The sequence below is a fragment of the Tyto alba genome, unplaced genomic scaffold (genome assembly GCF_018691265.1).
Source record: "Tyto alba isolate M040663 unplaced genomic scaffold, T.alba_DEE_v4.0 Super-Scaffold_11, whole genome shotgun sequence".
NCBI lineage: Eukaryota > Metazoa > Chordata > Aves > Strigiformes > Tytonidae > Tyto > Tyto alba.
In genome coordinates, this window is record NW_024881273.1 from 11296899 (window position 1) to 11311851 (window position 14953).

At 43.7% G+C, this 14953-nt stretch overlaps 1 protein-coding gene across 2 annotated transcripts in view; it reads right to left on the reverse strand.

Moving 5' to 3' along the window:
* Positions 1–14953, reverse strand: part of PNPLA7 (patatin like phospholipase domain containing 7) — a 126816-nt gene that overhangs the window by 12216 nt on the left and 99647 nt on the right. For both annotated transcript variants that reach the window (XM_042786733.1, XM_032999994.2), the window contains exons 27-32: positions 14116–14232; positions 9568–9637; positions 7442–7558; positions 5384–5532; positions 3789–3941; positions 922–1029 (exon numbers count right to left, since the gene is read on the reverse strand). In XM_042786733.1, coding sequence (XP_042642667.1) covers positions 922–1029; positions 3789–3941; positions 5384–5532; positions 7442–7558; positions 9568–9637; positions 14116–14232 — 714 coding nt within the window. The remainder of the gene's footprint in view (positions 1–921; positions 1030–3788; positions 3942–5383; positions 5533–7441; positions 7559–9567; positions 9638–14115; positions 14233–14953) is intronic.

Below are 14953 nucleotides of genomic sequence, written 5' to 3' on the forward strand. Positions count from 1 at the left end.
TCCGTGACAAGCACCGGGCAGCTGATGGGAGAGTGCCACTGCCCTGGCAGACCAGTCTCTAGAAGCAAGAACAGTATCCAGTTACCATCTAATGTGTGTGGCATGAGTATAAATGAAAAGTAATTCCGAAAAGGTCTTTTGTGCCTACCCAGCAATACTCAGGGAGGCAGTCCACCCATGCATTCAAGCAACAGGTACAAGCATGGCCCATCACCTGAAACCACAGCCCATCCTCCCCCACAGGCCCTGCTGGGGCACAGTCCCAGTCTCCACTCCAGCACTCGGTGCAGAAGGCAGCTCAGCCAGCAGCACGCAGCACCCTCAGGACTGCTGACACACGGTGAAGGAGAAGAAAAAGGTGGGCATATAAACATGTACACATCAGCTACGCGTCTCAGAAAATGCTGGTTACTGGTGAAGCATCCCACCTTCCTTCGAGGACTTTTGTGTTGTGGACATTCCGGGTTACAAACATGGTATCTAGAACCGTTAGACTCAAACAGCAGCAGGAGAGCCACTCTACGGAGCAGTACATCAGTTCTTGGGGTTTCAGAGACCCCATCGTACTTGCTGAGGACGCGGATGGCTCTCTGCACGGGCACACTTCAGGTGTTGGGGACGGACAGGCAGACATCGGAGCTTGGGCTCTGGCAGAGCACACTATGGCCACCCCTAACGATGATCAGAGAAGTGCAAGACCTCATTCATCCAGGCTACGGTTCAAGGAAAGAAGTTTCTGAAAAACTGATCATACCTTTTCTTGCCTAAAATACAGTTTTAGCTAATACATGCATGCTCACATTAAGGACGCGAGGCAATCGATCGTTCTCTTTCACACCCCCGAGCGGTTTCTGGGCAGTACGCAATCTGGCACGCATCAAGCAGCTCTTGCAGAATTGCCCATTTAAGCTGAACACTTACATCAGTTTTGGATTTGCAAGTCTCTTGCCTGTCTCTCAGCATCTTGTCAAGGACTCCACTCCTGCACCAGACATTAAATACAGTTTTCCCATGCTGATATCCCACTTCCTGGAAAAAAAATGAGTCAGGGAAAAAAGTAGTTAATAACTAAGTAAACATTATGTCACATCACCTGTAAATTAGTAGGAAATCCAGAGGTCTACCCGAAATCCAGGATGTACTTTTGCTACCTTCCAGCCTCAGCCACGTGAGCTGTTCAGCCTAAAAATTAGAACGATTAAGCAAACAAGGTGCTATTTTAAGTCCAAATGCTAACTTGACCTTTGACCCCACAGTATGCAATGAAAAGTGCCACCTGACACAACTATATTTACAGCAGCAGCTTCAAGCAGGCTGTTCACAGAATAATGCCATAAAAAGAGAAGCTTAGGACACATATGTATATGCCCTTCCCGCACTGGCTCCTTCTTTGGAAGAAGGCAACAACACAAATTAATTTGTGTCTTCCCTGCTCTTGGCTCAAGTAGAGCCAAGAAATGAAAACTTTTCTAGCAAAGAAAAGTTACCGCAGGGCATCCGGTTCCAAAATCTCTTGCAAAAAGTTAAGCCAGACAGCACTGAACACACAAGCGTCAGTTTGCTGGAGCAGAAATGATGGCACATGGACAACACCAAACCCACAAATGCTACATAATTTAAAGTATAAAGTAATCTGTGCTTGGAATAACAACACGGCACTGCGTCATTAGCATGGAAACAACTGGAAAAAATAAACCAATTGCTCCAAGTTTTACTCTTTTTGTAACAAGACAGTAGAAATGGTGTTGAAAAATCAAATCAAAAGGACAGAGCAACAGGTGTCAGGAGTCCTGGATCCTATTTCCAGCTCCTGCGCTGGCTGCGTGCACTAAACCTCAGGCTTGTGTGGCAAATCCGAGTGCTGGAAGCAGCCCTGGCTGAGCTGGTATTGTCTGTCCTCTGGTTTTTGGACCAGGGTTCAAAGCACGGGAGGCACCCGGGCTGGAATTCACCCCTCGTAATCTATCACGGCTTCTCAGCGCAGGGTGGATGTGATTACTGAAGAGGAAAAGGGACCTGACAGATCTACAACTGGCTGGGTCAGATCGATCCAAAATAACTGTGAGAACCTGAGCTTTGGGAAGTGACATGCAGCCGACGTTACTCCAGGGTGATACAGAAGAGTGATTTTGACAAGAAGAGGGTATTTTTGTTCTTTTGAACATGCTGAATGGTTATATGGAGCCCATTTCTATTTTCTGTAAAATCCAGGTACGTAGCTGAAATTAGAAACCCCACTACTTCACAGCCTATCACAATAAAGGAATGACTAGGTTGCCCTTTCCTCTAAGGTCAGCACGGTTTAAAGCTTCCCCGTGGACAAAAGTTATTTAGCTCTGCTGCAGGAAATGAAAATTCAGGAGGATGCTGCCCCTCCATACCTGCAGTGTCTTGTGCCATGAACTTGCTCACAGAAAATGATCTATTTGAGAAACTGCACTTTTCTCAAGTTTTACTCCACTGAGAAAAATTTGCCTGGTGTCTTTAAATCTCTTTAACGACACCAAATTAGACAGAGACAGAACACTGATCTGAAGGGTTACTATCTGTTACTGTGATGAGCTACCAGACCTGTCTGTCAAGGTTTTCAAAATGGCCAGGGCACTCCCTCTAGAAAAGAATATTATTTCTCAAAGTCTTAGATCCACTGTTGGCCGATAGCACTGTTTGCCCAGGAGCTATGAGATGCCAAATATCCTTGAGAAAATATTTATATTGGGAAAATCAGCTGGTGGTTTGGCATAGCTGCTGTTTAGTCCTAAGGACTCTCTCAAATGTGAATCTGCAGGGCTTAACCGTATCACTGTTTTTTTTAGTATTTATAAGATGGTATCAGAGAAATCAATATGCAGCCTAATGAATATTGTAGGTTGTCACTACATCTACAAAGGACATCAACTTAAAGAAAAACTGGAGGGTGGGGAGGGGATGGGAGTGGCAGGGGGGCTGCATGTTTCCAACCTAGAAGAGCAAAGCTATGCAGAAGCACCTTAAAATGGAAGATTCCTGCATGGCTGAAGCAGGAAAATAATGGAAAGAGACAGTAAAACACCTTTCTTGACAAGAAACAACGACCCAGAATTGCTACCATTACCTCAACCTTGGCAGAGACTTTTTGTTGTGAATGCTGAATTATGTCACTAAGACAATTCAACTGCACATCTGGAGTCAGTTCTTCCCATGCTGGTTTCTGATACATAAACAAACAAAACTAAATCCGAGAGACGCGTAACCCGGTACTACCCTTTTTACAACGTCCTTCCACTGACATTGGTGCCATTTTCCTGATACTTTATCAGGTGCAGAGGAACTGTGGATGATATGTTTTATTAATAGAAGTGTTGAAACGTTAACCAAGCCAGATATTTTAGCATGTTGCCCTCCATTTCAGTGATTCATGGCCTCCTCTACAGACTTTTATGAGACAACAAGCTACATAATGAAGGGAGAGAAATGACACCATTTGACAAACCCCAACTGCCCAAAGCAGCTCAGACACCCAAGAGTTTTTAACCAAGCAGCTGAGAAAGAGTTGTCATAAAACAGAGTGAGGCAACTGATCTGTTCACAGGTCATTATATAATCAAGATTACTAACTCAATTTCTGCTGTTAATCCAATCTCACAGACATAACATCATTCCACGGCATTATTTAGTGTCAATTATTCACTCTGTGCCAACGGACTTCTCTTCCTCTCCAGCAGCTTGGGCACTAATTAGCACCACAAACCAGCACGTTTCTGTGGAACAGCAGTGTGGGGGAACTGCCTTCCCCAGGATGCACTTACACAGATTTCATCAAATTTTCCGAAGTCCAGGGTACGGTATCGGTCAATGGGCGGCCGGATGTACTCGCAGTAATCGCTGTTCTTCACCATCTCCAGCTGCCGCACACAGCACACGTATGCAAGCCGCGTCTGGATCTCTGCCATATTCAGCACCTGCCAATCAGGCCAGACACACCAATCATGATTAATTCAGAAATCTAATTTCAGAATATGTTCTGTATTCACAATGGAGAAAAAGCAAGTTATCGATCATTTTTTTTTTTTCTCCAAGAGCGCACAGAAGCCTGCTGAAGCCTTCACACATCAGCACCTCCATCTGTTTCCCAGGCAGTGTGGACAGCTAGCCACCGAGTCTCCATAATCAAGAGCAGAAAGGGAATTGCCCTCCAGCATGTTTCTGCAGTTCAAAGTTGAAATAACTCTTTCATTCCAGGATATAGTGGTACCTTAAGAGAGAGACCTGTGCTGAGGTGAGAAGGGCACAGTGATCCTTTAGGGCAGAAATCAGTGATGATTTCTATAGTACCAGGGCAGAGATTGGGTAGAATGGCTGAGGTGGACAAGGACCAATCAAGATCGTGTAGTTCAACCCATCTGGCAGGGTCAGCTGGGGCAGGCTGTCCAAGACCATGTCCAGCTGAAATCTGAGTATCTCCGCAGATGGAGACTCTACAGTCTCTCTGGTTGGCCAGTGTTTCACCACACCCAGTAAAAAAAAAATGTTTTCATGTGTGCCTATTGCCATTTGGGCAGTTGTAATATTTTACTGGGCACTGCTGAGAAGAGTCAAGGTCTTCCACTTTTCCCCACCAAACACTCCCACTACATGCTGGGAGCAGCATGGCCAACTCTGCCAAGGCACAGCAGGGCACTCCACAGCTGCACCAACTCCAAAAGTCCACTTCTCATGGAGACCAGACCTTTTCAGAGAAGGGAGTCATCACAGAATAAAAACCTTAGATTACGGAACAGTACTCATAGTCTGTAGTATTTTCCCCAACTTTGAGAAGCACAAACAAGTATTTTACTTCCAATTCCAACAGGGGAATGTGTTAATTGTAGTTGGGAGGGAAGAAGAGTGTACACTTGAGGGACAGCAGCAGAGCCAGATAATTTGGGAAGTGCAGAAGAATAAGTAACAGAATTGGCCTGATTGCATGCAACAACATAAAAAAAAAAATCATGCTCTGCAACCCCACATTTATCTACTAACATTAGTAATGTTAATTACTGCCAAGTGCCAAAATCTCCCTAAAGCAACAGTTCAAAGACGTATGGGACAGACACACTGAACTGGACGAAGTTACTACTTTCATTGGTAAAATTTGTAAATTCTGACTTTATCAAAACTTAATGCACCCCTAAGAAAAGGTTTCTTTGCTCTAACAATTCTACCATCGCTTCCCAGACGAGGCTCTATGCTCTCCCATGTTGCTGCCCCTCCTTTGGTGTCAGGGCACTGCCCAGCTGTCTTCATCCATGAGTAAGAGCTCAAACTCAAAAGTCTGTCACCAGGCTTGCTCCCTGAACGAACAAGGGGAAGCTTCCTGCTCCATACATAAAACCAGCTGCCATTTTGATATAGTCTATAATACCTTGACTTTCTCAGCCAGTGGATTCCATCGCTTCCAGAGCAGCCACCAGCCAGACAAGCAGTCGCCGTAGTTGGTGAGGTCAGTCTCATCCCGGCTCCCCACGTCAATCGCGATCACCACCTTTGCGCCCATGGACCGCGCAACATCAGCTAGCGGGAAAGAAGGTCAGATCAGCGCCAGTGCTGCCAAGCCCTGGTGGTGTGCACCCAAAGCTGACGGACGTCCCGCTGGGGAGTATCTAACCCGACAGCGTACATACCACGAGTGTCTCTGAACAGCCTCGGAGGCACCTGCAGCAGCTCCGCCGAGAGACCTCTCCCCGCCCCGGGGAGGCCCCCCCCCTCCTGCTCCGGTTTAGCGGGAGATCCCAGCGTGCCGCCCGCTCTGCACCGACCAAGCCCCTGGGTAACCTCAGGGTGAGTTCTCATTGCCAAACTGCTGGTAAACATCACTTATGGGGTAGATTTTACCCTGGATTGGTGGGATGACCTGACTCTCTCTGACGGAGGCCACACTGTCATCAGAACCCACGTGAAGGCAGCAGCAAATCTGTACGGCTGGGAGCAGGGGAGAGGAGGTGGGATGCACACAGCTCAAGCCCACAGTTACACCACATTAAGTATAACGTGAAAGAGCGCCTTAAACCCCCATTAATTCTACCTCGTGCAGCAGTTCTGATGAGAACAAAAGATCTGGGGGATCTGGAGAGAGAAGAAGTGGCAGTGGCCTTAAAAAGGAGAGTCAGCAGTGCAGGGGTCAGTCCTGCAGACAGAAGGTCATAAAGGGAAGAAGTAGCACAGGAACCAAACAGCAAGGAGGGGCTGGGAGGATTTCAGTCTAAGAAAAGCTTTGGGATTCAAGAGAAAGATTCAAATTTGGAAGTGGGAAAGAAATGAGGCAACACCTCCTACTTCAAGGTCAGTAAAAGGACTAGCTGCAGCCTTTGGATACAGGCAAGGACTTAGGGAAGTGCCAAGGGAGGGAAGAGAGGGACACATACCTCACAGAATGAATTTATATTTCTTTCACACCCCCAGAGTCCAAGATAGTTGCAGTTTCCAGAATAGCTATGCGTAGGAAAACCACAGCTTTGAAGAGCCAATTCAGATACTTAATTTAGACACATATGTGCAGGTGGTAAAGGTGCTTTGGTTTGCTATTCATGCTCTTGCTTGCAGAAACAGAGAATGACAGATGCAGACTTTGGGGGTCTATTTTGTGTTATTTCCATTTCCAGTTTTTAGGCAAATACAGCCCTGATGGAAAAATATTGTCTGGATTTGTCTGGATCATGTAAATGACTTAGGCTGCTCAGATGCGGAGTCTCTTAACTTAGATTCCTTCCTATTTATTTGTAGACAATTATAGTCACAAACTGCAATGACACCACATATCTCTTTTCTGTCTTGGCCACCCTCCTGAGCCACCCACCTTCCAATGCTTTCTGACTACGATGACAGCCCTGACATAAAACACATCCCAAACACACAGAAGCGAATTCACACAACTTGGACACTTTTAGGTTCAGAACACCCCAAACTCCACATCACTCTCTTGAACGCCACGTGATTCCACCTCTGCCACGTGCTAGCAGCTAACCAAGACACCGATGCCTGTCAGCTGAACCCTTCAGGCTCTGGGTGACACCAGTGTGAACAGTGAAGAGTTAATGATGTTGCTTTTGCAGAATAACTTCTTATTCAACTGGTACTTTTTGAAAAGAAATTCGAAGAGAGACTATATGTTTGCAGTTTAATTTCTGTTCTCTCATTTCAGTAAGCACTAAAATAAATTCTAAATTAGCTTGGAATTACATGTTCAGATTATGTCTATTAGGAAATACTTTGTAGCGAAAAATAGTCTTAATAAATCCACGACAAAGCAAACACCTAGGAAACTGAGAACAATGACTCCTGGTAACCATCATGAGATTAAAGGTGTTTGCAGGATTTCTCCTTGTTTTCTTTTTTTTTGCAGGGGGGAAGAGGACAAAGTTTTGCAGACTGTTTGACAGGCTGTGTTCTTGGTACCTTCTTCCCAACTAATCTGTGCACCTACCTGGAAGATTGTTGATATAGCCTCCATCCATCAAGAGATGCCCATCCTTCGGGTCACAGAGAGGAGGCATATACCCAGAGAGGGACATGCTGGCACGGACGTATCTCCACAGAGAGCCTGCAGGAATGAGAGGAAGGGAATGGCAACAGCATTAATTACTGCCGCAGAGGTGGGGTAGGCTTTTGCACTCATTAAAATAATCAGGAGATAAAGGCTCTCCTGAGAATACCGCTAGAAAGTTATTAAAACAGTTCATTATTTTCTGTACCATAATCCTGGGTAAGGGGGAAAAAAAAAAAGGCTATTCAAACATACTATCAGGCAAAGGCCTTAAAAACCACAGTTTTAAGCCCATGCCTCATATTTATGGCCTTCAAGGAGATTTCAGCATATGCCTGACTGCAGGGATCATCTTTAGTGCTTTGTTGAGCTTACACTGGTAAGGAAAGAAAAAGGCTTCTCCTGGGGACAAAGGGAGAAAGAATAAGCAGATTGAATTGCAGCTAAAACCATTATGCTCTACAGAGATCCACAAAAACCTGACCTTTAGCAGGAGCTGAACATGAAAAATATATGCTGTAGAAGTCCAAAAATTCTGTTTTCCCTGCTCTGTAATAAGCAAACATTTTCATTTCTAAAACCAGTGCAAGTGCATGGTGGTGATCTTCTCTCTTATTAGGACATTTCTGTTAATAGTGCTGTAAGGAAGGACGAAAGTTATAATCTTTTAAGCTGTTAGAAACAGAAAGTTTAATCAAGCAGACATTGATTGGATCTGTTTCCTGTAAAACATTCTGCTTTAAGGCTCATATTTTCTGATTTTTCTCTTAATATTTGCATCAGCTGAATTGGGAAGACACCACATTTCCAAAGAGGCCAAGAGTCTTATCTGAGAAGTGAATCTTTAAAATATCAAAAATAAATAAGACTTGCAGTGTTAGCTCACTTCTCAATAATTAACTACTTGGTGCTTCAAACGACAACTCTTTCCAGCAAACTGAGAATTGATTTTTTCGATTCTTTTTAAAATATGTAACAGTTCTGTTTCTAATTAGAACCTAAGCGCTCCTACAGTTTAGCACAGGTCAATACTGGCAGATTTGGGGTTTATTACTAACAGTTTTAGTTGAGTTGGAACTCCCAGCCAAGGAAAATGCTGACTTCTTGGGTTACACCCCACAGGTGGAACCAAGATGGGAAACTGCAGCAGCTGGGAACTTCTTTCCTCTCCTCTCAGTGAATTCTGGAGATGCCCATAACCATTCTCCAGATGATTTCTGTCTTTACATTAAAGTTCCACAGGAACTGGCTTAACCTGCTGCAGAATGGGGATACAAAACTCTAAGGAAGGCTAATCCTTTTTCTGCTTGTTTTAGCCCCCTTGGTTGTCCTTGGTCCACACAGCCCTGGTGTCAGTGTAATTTAGCAGTTCTGCAACCCACGCCCCGACAGCAGGAATGCAGTCTCACCTGCACCAGCTTAAAAGACAAAACATCAGAGACGTGGCAACAAAGGCTTCAGCTACCCAAGGAAATATCTGGGGTGCCTGGTAGGCTTGTACTGTCTTCACTGAAGCCTGAGTCACTGCACTGTTACCCCAAATAGACAAAAGCTAAAGCAAGTGTCCCACAGGGCTGCCACCACGTCCTGACAGCAGAGCAGACAGCTCGGATCTTTCTCTTCTGTTCCGTCAGTAAAGTACATTACAGTTTTCCACCAGAAAAATAAAGAGGACTGGACACAAATGCCTCTGCTTCAAGCACAGGAGTCTCTTTATTGTAAAACCAGCTTCATTTATGGGGAATTTGAATCTTAAAATGTTTTGGTTGCATTAGGTTTGATTTATGGCTAAAACACCTACACTTCATGGGATGTTTTAAGGAAACAGAACGGTGTCAGCGGACCCATTTTCTCTCTAAATAGTGAATACAGCATCTCACTTAATTTCTTCCCAACAGCTCTGTTCCTTGTTATCTGTGTACAACCACAGTTTGGCGCTCAGCAAATAACAGAGAAGGGAGAAACAAAAGGAAAGACAAATTTAAAGGCCAGAAACAAGGGATAACACTGCAGTCTCACATCATTATTTAAGACCGGCTGCTGGAGAAGGCTGCCTGCACACTCACCATCCGTGTGGACCCTCATTGCTGAGGCAGTGATGTCGGTTGTGATAGTGAAGTAAGGAATCCACAGATCCTGCAACAGATGAGGCCCCAGTTTTACTAAATCTGTAACCTTGCACTTAAACTAAAACCCATGTCTAACACAAACCAAAGCAACAACCTCTGCATCTTAACAGGCAGAGCTGCAGACACAAACACCCGCATGGATGGAAAAAAACCTGTCAGCCCTGTGTTTAAGTTCATAAATTTGTTTCTTGTGCAAATGTTTCATTCAAAACCAAGGCAGACTAGAATCCTTATTTCCTCTTTCTGATAGCAAGAAATACTTGTTCCAGAAGACTGTCCAGCATACAGACCAGCACAGAAACCTCATCACTCAAACTAGAGTGCACCTTCTTTCTGATACCTGCTTTTCTTTCCTATGAAGTGTGGGGGTCTGATGATAACTCTCATCTAAAGAGATCCCTAGGCTGTTTATTGCTGGATGACAATATGAAGGGAAGACTCGCCTTTTATATATTTGGTTCTTATCTAAGTTGCTAAATACCTGCTGCTTTTGGCCTCCCCTGGAGACACGGCACTAAGCTAGAAAGACCTTTGATCTCGCCCAGGGTAGCCATTCTTGCATTCCACCCAGCTGTTTCTACTCAAGGTTATGTTCATCCACTACACAGAGCAAGTCTTCCATAATTGTATTTACCATGGATGAGCATGCAACTACTCAGTTCCCTCTAGCCCTAAGTCACAGGCCACATCTTCCTTGCCTCAGTTCCTGAGACACCACATCCCAAGATGAAGAGGCAAGAACATGAGTTATGGCCTCTTGATTAAATGAGATTCAATTTGCACCTTGTGGTGATGAAGCTAGGGGTCATTTCAGCAGGAGATTCAGAGCAATGCTGCCGAGTTGTAAAGCTGCCTAGAGCCAAAGAGGACAACACAAAGCTTTGCAGCATTATCTACAGGAACAAAGGATCCTGAAAGGAAGAGCTTCAAGAAGATCCCAGAGGTTGCTTGAGATATTACAGGGTAAAATAGCAGTGAGGAGTGTGGTACCTAAGAAGGAGGGTGATATACATAAAGAATGGCCGAGCTAAGTGCTTTACAAGTTTATTCAACAGGGCAAGACCAAACCAACAAGCCCTGCTCCTGGCAGAGGAAGTTCTCATCTTTGTTTCAGCCGCGTCTGTACTCACACCCCACTAGCTGGAAAAACTGAATGGGAAGGTGACCTCCCAGCTGCACAGGAGTTTGTGGGAGAGAGGATAGCTTTGGAAAGTCTCCAAGGTGTCCAGTGAAAGAGTAGCCTGCAAAGGGGAGGGAGGAGGACTTATTTGAATAAATTGAACTTATGCCCAGAGAACAACAGCTGACAGTTCTCTGTCAATCAGCAGAGCTGAATCAAGACTGAAGAGGTAAGCCTGCTTTCCCAGCCAGCCAGCCTCTTTGTTCACCAGACAATGTGTCTGAGCCTTCTCGAGCGTAGCTGTGACGTGCCTTCAACTCAAGCCAAACAAGGGTTTGGACTCCAGCTATCAGTATGAGCTGAGAAGCACTCCCTCTCTGGTCAGTCTCTATTTCTGGTGCAAGTCTCTGTACTGTTCAATACAAAATTCTGAACTGCCAAGAAGTTTTTTTCTACAGAGTTTAATCTCTTAAACAGCTCTGCAAAGATGGTGGAATTAGGGAGGACTAACAGATGCTGCACAAGTATTACAACCCATCTGGTATAAATGCCATAGGAAGGCGGATGAATAAAGTGTGACTACGAGAGTATTAGGGGTACCTCTCCATGCTAAAGATATTCTGATGATTGCAGATCTCAGTGCATCAACCACATTCTAAGCAAAAACAGGGGAAAGATGGGGAAAGGATTCTATCTGACTCTTCCTTTCATATTCATGCAAACACATGCACGAAGGAAACCAAACCAAGACCTATCACGCAATAATAAGGATGGCATTTCTCAGATACCGATCCATTTATTTTAGAGACAGAGCATTATTCAAGTCTGAAACAGGACTTGATAGAAGTCTTTTCTGATTCCTCACACTTGACCCTCCAGCTGAGATGACTTGCAACAGCATTTTGTGCTTCTGGCATAGGCAATAAAAATTCCAGAGCCTGGTGCTCTCCCAGAAAGATGGGTAATTTCAAAGGAAAATAACTGTATTTCTTGAGAAATATCTTTTAAGCACCCTATCCTGGATTTCTGTGTGCTTTCCTGGAAGAACTTGCACAGGCTGATCTCTTCTGGTGGAGCGCCTTTGGCTGACATCTGTAGCAGCAATCACGGGGGTTGCTGGTAACCAGGGCTACCCCACAAACAGCACTGCTGGGAATCAGGAGACACCTACGTTACAAGGGTTGTTAGAGAGCAAATTTAAGAGAAAATGGAAACCTCCCTTTCAATGACAGAAATAACAGTTCAACGTAAGTGCTTCTGCTCCCTGGCTCTGATGCAGATGAGGGATGAGGGCACGTGTGAGAAGTGCCAAGTGCCATCTCTCAGCCACGGGTAGTAAACAGGAGAATCTGGCCCAGTGCTTCCTAATTTTAAGCCTTTAGAAGCACACAAGGAAGGGCCAGTACCCAACCCAGCCCCTTGGGTGGAAAGTTCTCAGGTTCTGCCACAGTCACTGTGGATCCTTCCAGGAAGGAGCAGCTGTGGCCAAGCATCCAAACACAACCTGTGTTTGCAAGGCTATAATTAACTCTTATTAACATGTATTTCCAGTTGGAAATCCCTGCTACCCACCGCCCTCCAAAAACGCTACAGCTACTGACAAAAGATGGATGTTTGCAGTTTGGACCCTTTGAAATAATGCTTTAAGAAAACATTTGTTCAAGGCTTAATGCCTCTTAGTTCAGCTTCTATTACTTTATCAGTTACCATTTAGACTTAGGCAGCTTTCAATTTCCATCTGTCTAGTGACATGACTGGTTAACCTGTGATGATAACACAAATTGCAATGAAGGGGTAACTGCCTCTTTCCTTGCAGAGCTACACATTTCTCCTTATTTATCTGACAGAAGTCTTCCAATGTGACGAAATCCTCAGGCACAGATGGAAGGGTTTAGCCTATGACACTCAGCACACGTGTGCAAAGATGATGTTGTTGCATGCATCAGAACTGGATTTCTCTTGGACAAAACCTTCCTGTGACTGCAAGGTTAGATTAGATCATACAATTACAGCTGTTAAAAGTCATAAGGAAAGAATCCACTGCACCTTAAAAGGAAGTACAATAAATTGACTGCTGAAATCAAAAGCAGTGATAGATAGAGCAGGAGAAGCTGGGGCCACCTAAGCTCAGAAGAGATTTTCTTCCATTTTGTCACCGACAACTCCTCTAAGCTCTGCCCAGCAGGACCCTGCAGCCTCACAGTGCAATGTACCATCCCCAACTCACACCAAGTTAACCGAGAGAAGACCGTGCTTCACACAACCAAGGAGGTCTCAGCGCTTTGCATAAGGCAGCTCCACGGCTACATCAAAGCAAGGAGAGAGGAGCTGGTTTAGTCACTGGACTATCACATGTTTTCCTATGAGGCACTGCTGAAACCAGATAGGAGCTGGTGTGCTTCAGGAAAGGATATGCATGATTAAAGACATGAGCTTATGGCTGGTGCTGCCCAAATAACAAAACAAAAATAATTCCAGTCTCAGAAGGACTTATCACTCTAAAACCTGTTTGTTTCCAGCACCATCCACTCTGCACAGCAAAATGCTATTTTAAACCACATGATGATTAATCACTTACTTTCATACTTGCATTTAAGTAGGGAATGTTTTAGATTATTTTTAATATATTTAAAGTATATATAGTGTTAATTTGCTACATAATCTTTCACCACAAGGATTCCAAACACAGGAATTATTTGGTTAAATCTGCAAATGAGGTAAGATTGCACGACTTCCCAAACACTCTCTGAACTTGGTGATCTAGGAAGACAACCACTGATAATGTGCTTTATAAATCACTACTGCTGAGGGACGGAGGATAGGTGGGATTCTGAATGAGGCTACCAGCTCAGGTAAGCCATACAACATCTAGCAATTATAAAAAGGTCACCACATGCAAACTATGAAACAATACACTTTGACGTTATTGCAGTTTTCAATATGCTGTTCATAAAAACCTCACTCTAGCTTCAAAAATAAAATTAAAAAAAAAAGCCAAACCCATTGCTACCCTCTTCAAGACCTTCTTCTTTTATGCCCTAAGGGTCTCTTAGACCTCATTCGCAGAAAAATAATGATAAAACAGTCTCAGCAATTCTACTTCAGTGACACAATTTTAACTTCTGCTCTCAGACAACAGGATCCCTTTGTCAAACAGAAGTGGCTACAAATAATCTACTCCTTGTGTTTTCTAAATCCACCAAAATGAAAGAATAAGCTCCTTCCAATATTCGTGTAACATCACATTCACAGTTTTCAGTCATCCCACAGCCCCATAGCTTATATTAGCATGGAAGAAAGCTATTTCTGCTACAACAGAATACAGTGACATCATTTACTATACATAAAGGGAATAAGCAACCTACCTCTATCTGCTTATCTTTGAAGATGTTGTTGATGCTATTGTTAAAAGCTGCTCCAGAAAACATAGAGGTTATTGGATATGTCAAGTCTAGAATAGTTTTAGACACTGAGTTCATAACCTAAAAAGAAAAAACAAAAAAGGGGATTTCACAGGTAAATATATGCAAGAATCCATATTAATGTATGCATTAACATATGCAATTCAAGAGACATCGTATTGCAGATTCTACAGCCAACATGTTGGAAGCACTGTAAGTATAAAAGTTGTCAAGGGGATGGCAATTCAACTACAAAAACTACAACCAGTAACTCCTTGTATGGTGCCATAAATTTAAAACAAAAAGCAGCAAGCTCTGTAGCCAGTTTGCAATAAGGCTATGGAAGAATGTACATTTTCACTGCTTCCCTTCTACCCATAAATCAAAATGTCCCTCTGAAACAGTGTGCACGGGCACAGGTTTCTGCCTTAATAAATGCACATGAATGTTACAGTTTAATTCTTGATTATTTTTTTAATAACAAAAAGGTATTATTAGTTATCTCTCTCTTCATCACCCTTTCCACAGTGCACATGCGGTTCATCAGCGTGGAAAGGAAATAATAAATCAGTAATATAGGAATCTATATCTTTGTACATCTCATTTGTGGATCACACCTGATTTTTCTTCTAGTCTTAAATCTTTTCTCTGCCTCAGTGTAAGCACTTACAAAAACAGGTATGTGTTACTCTGGGACTGCAACAAGGTTAAGTCAGTCACACGTTAAAGTGCTTGAAACACATTTTCTATGTATCGACGTCCATTATTTTGCATTCCCAACGTGAGTTATTGTGCTCTTCAC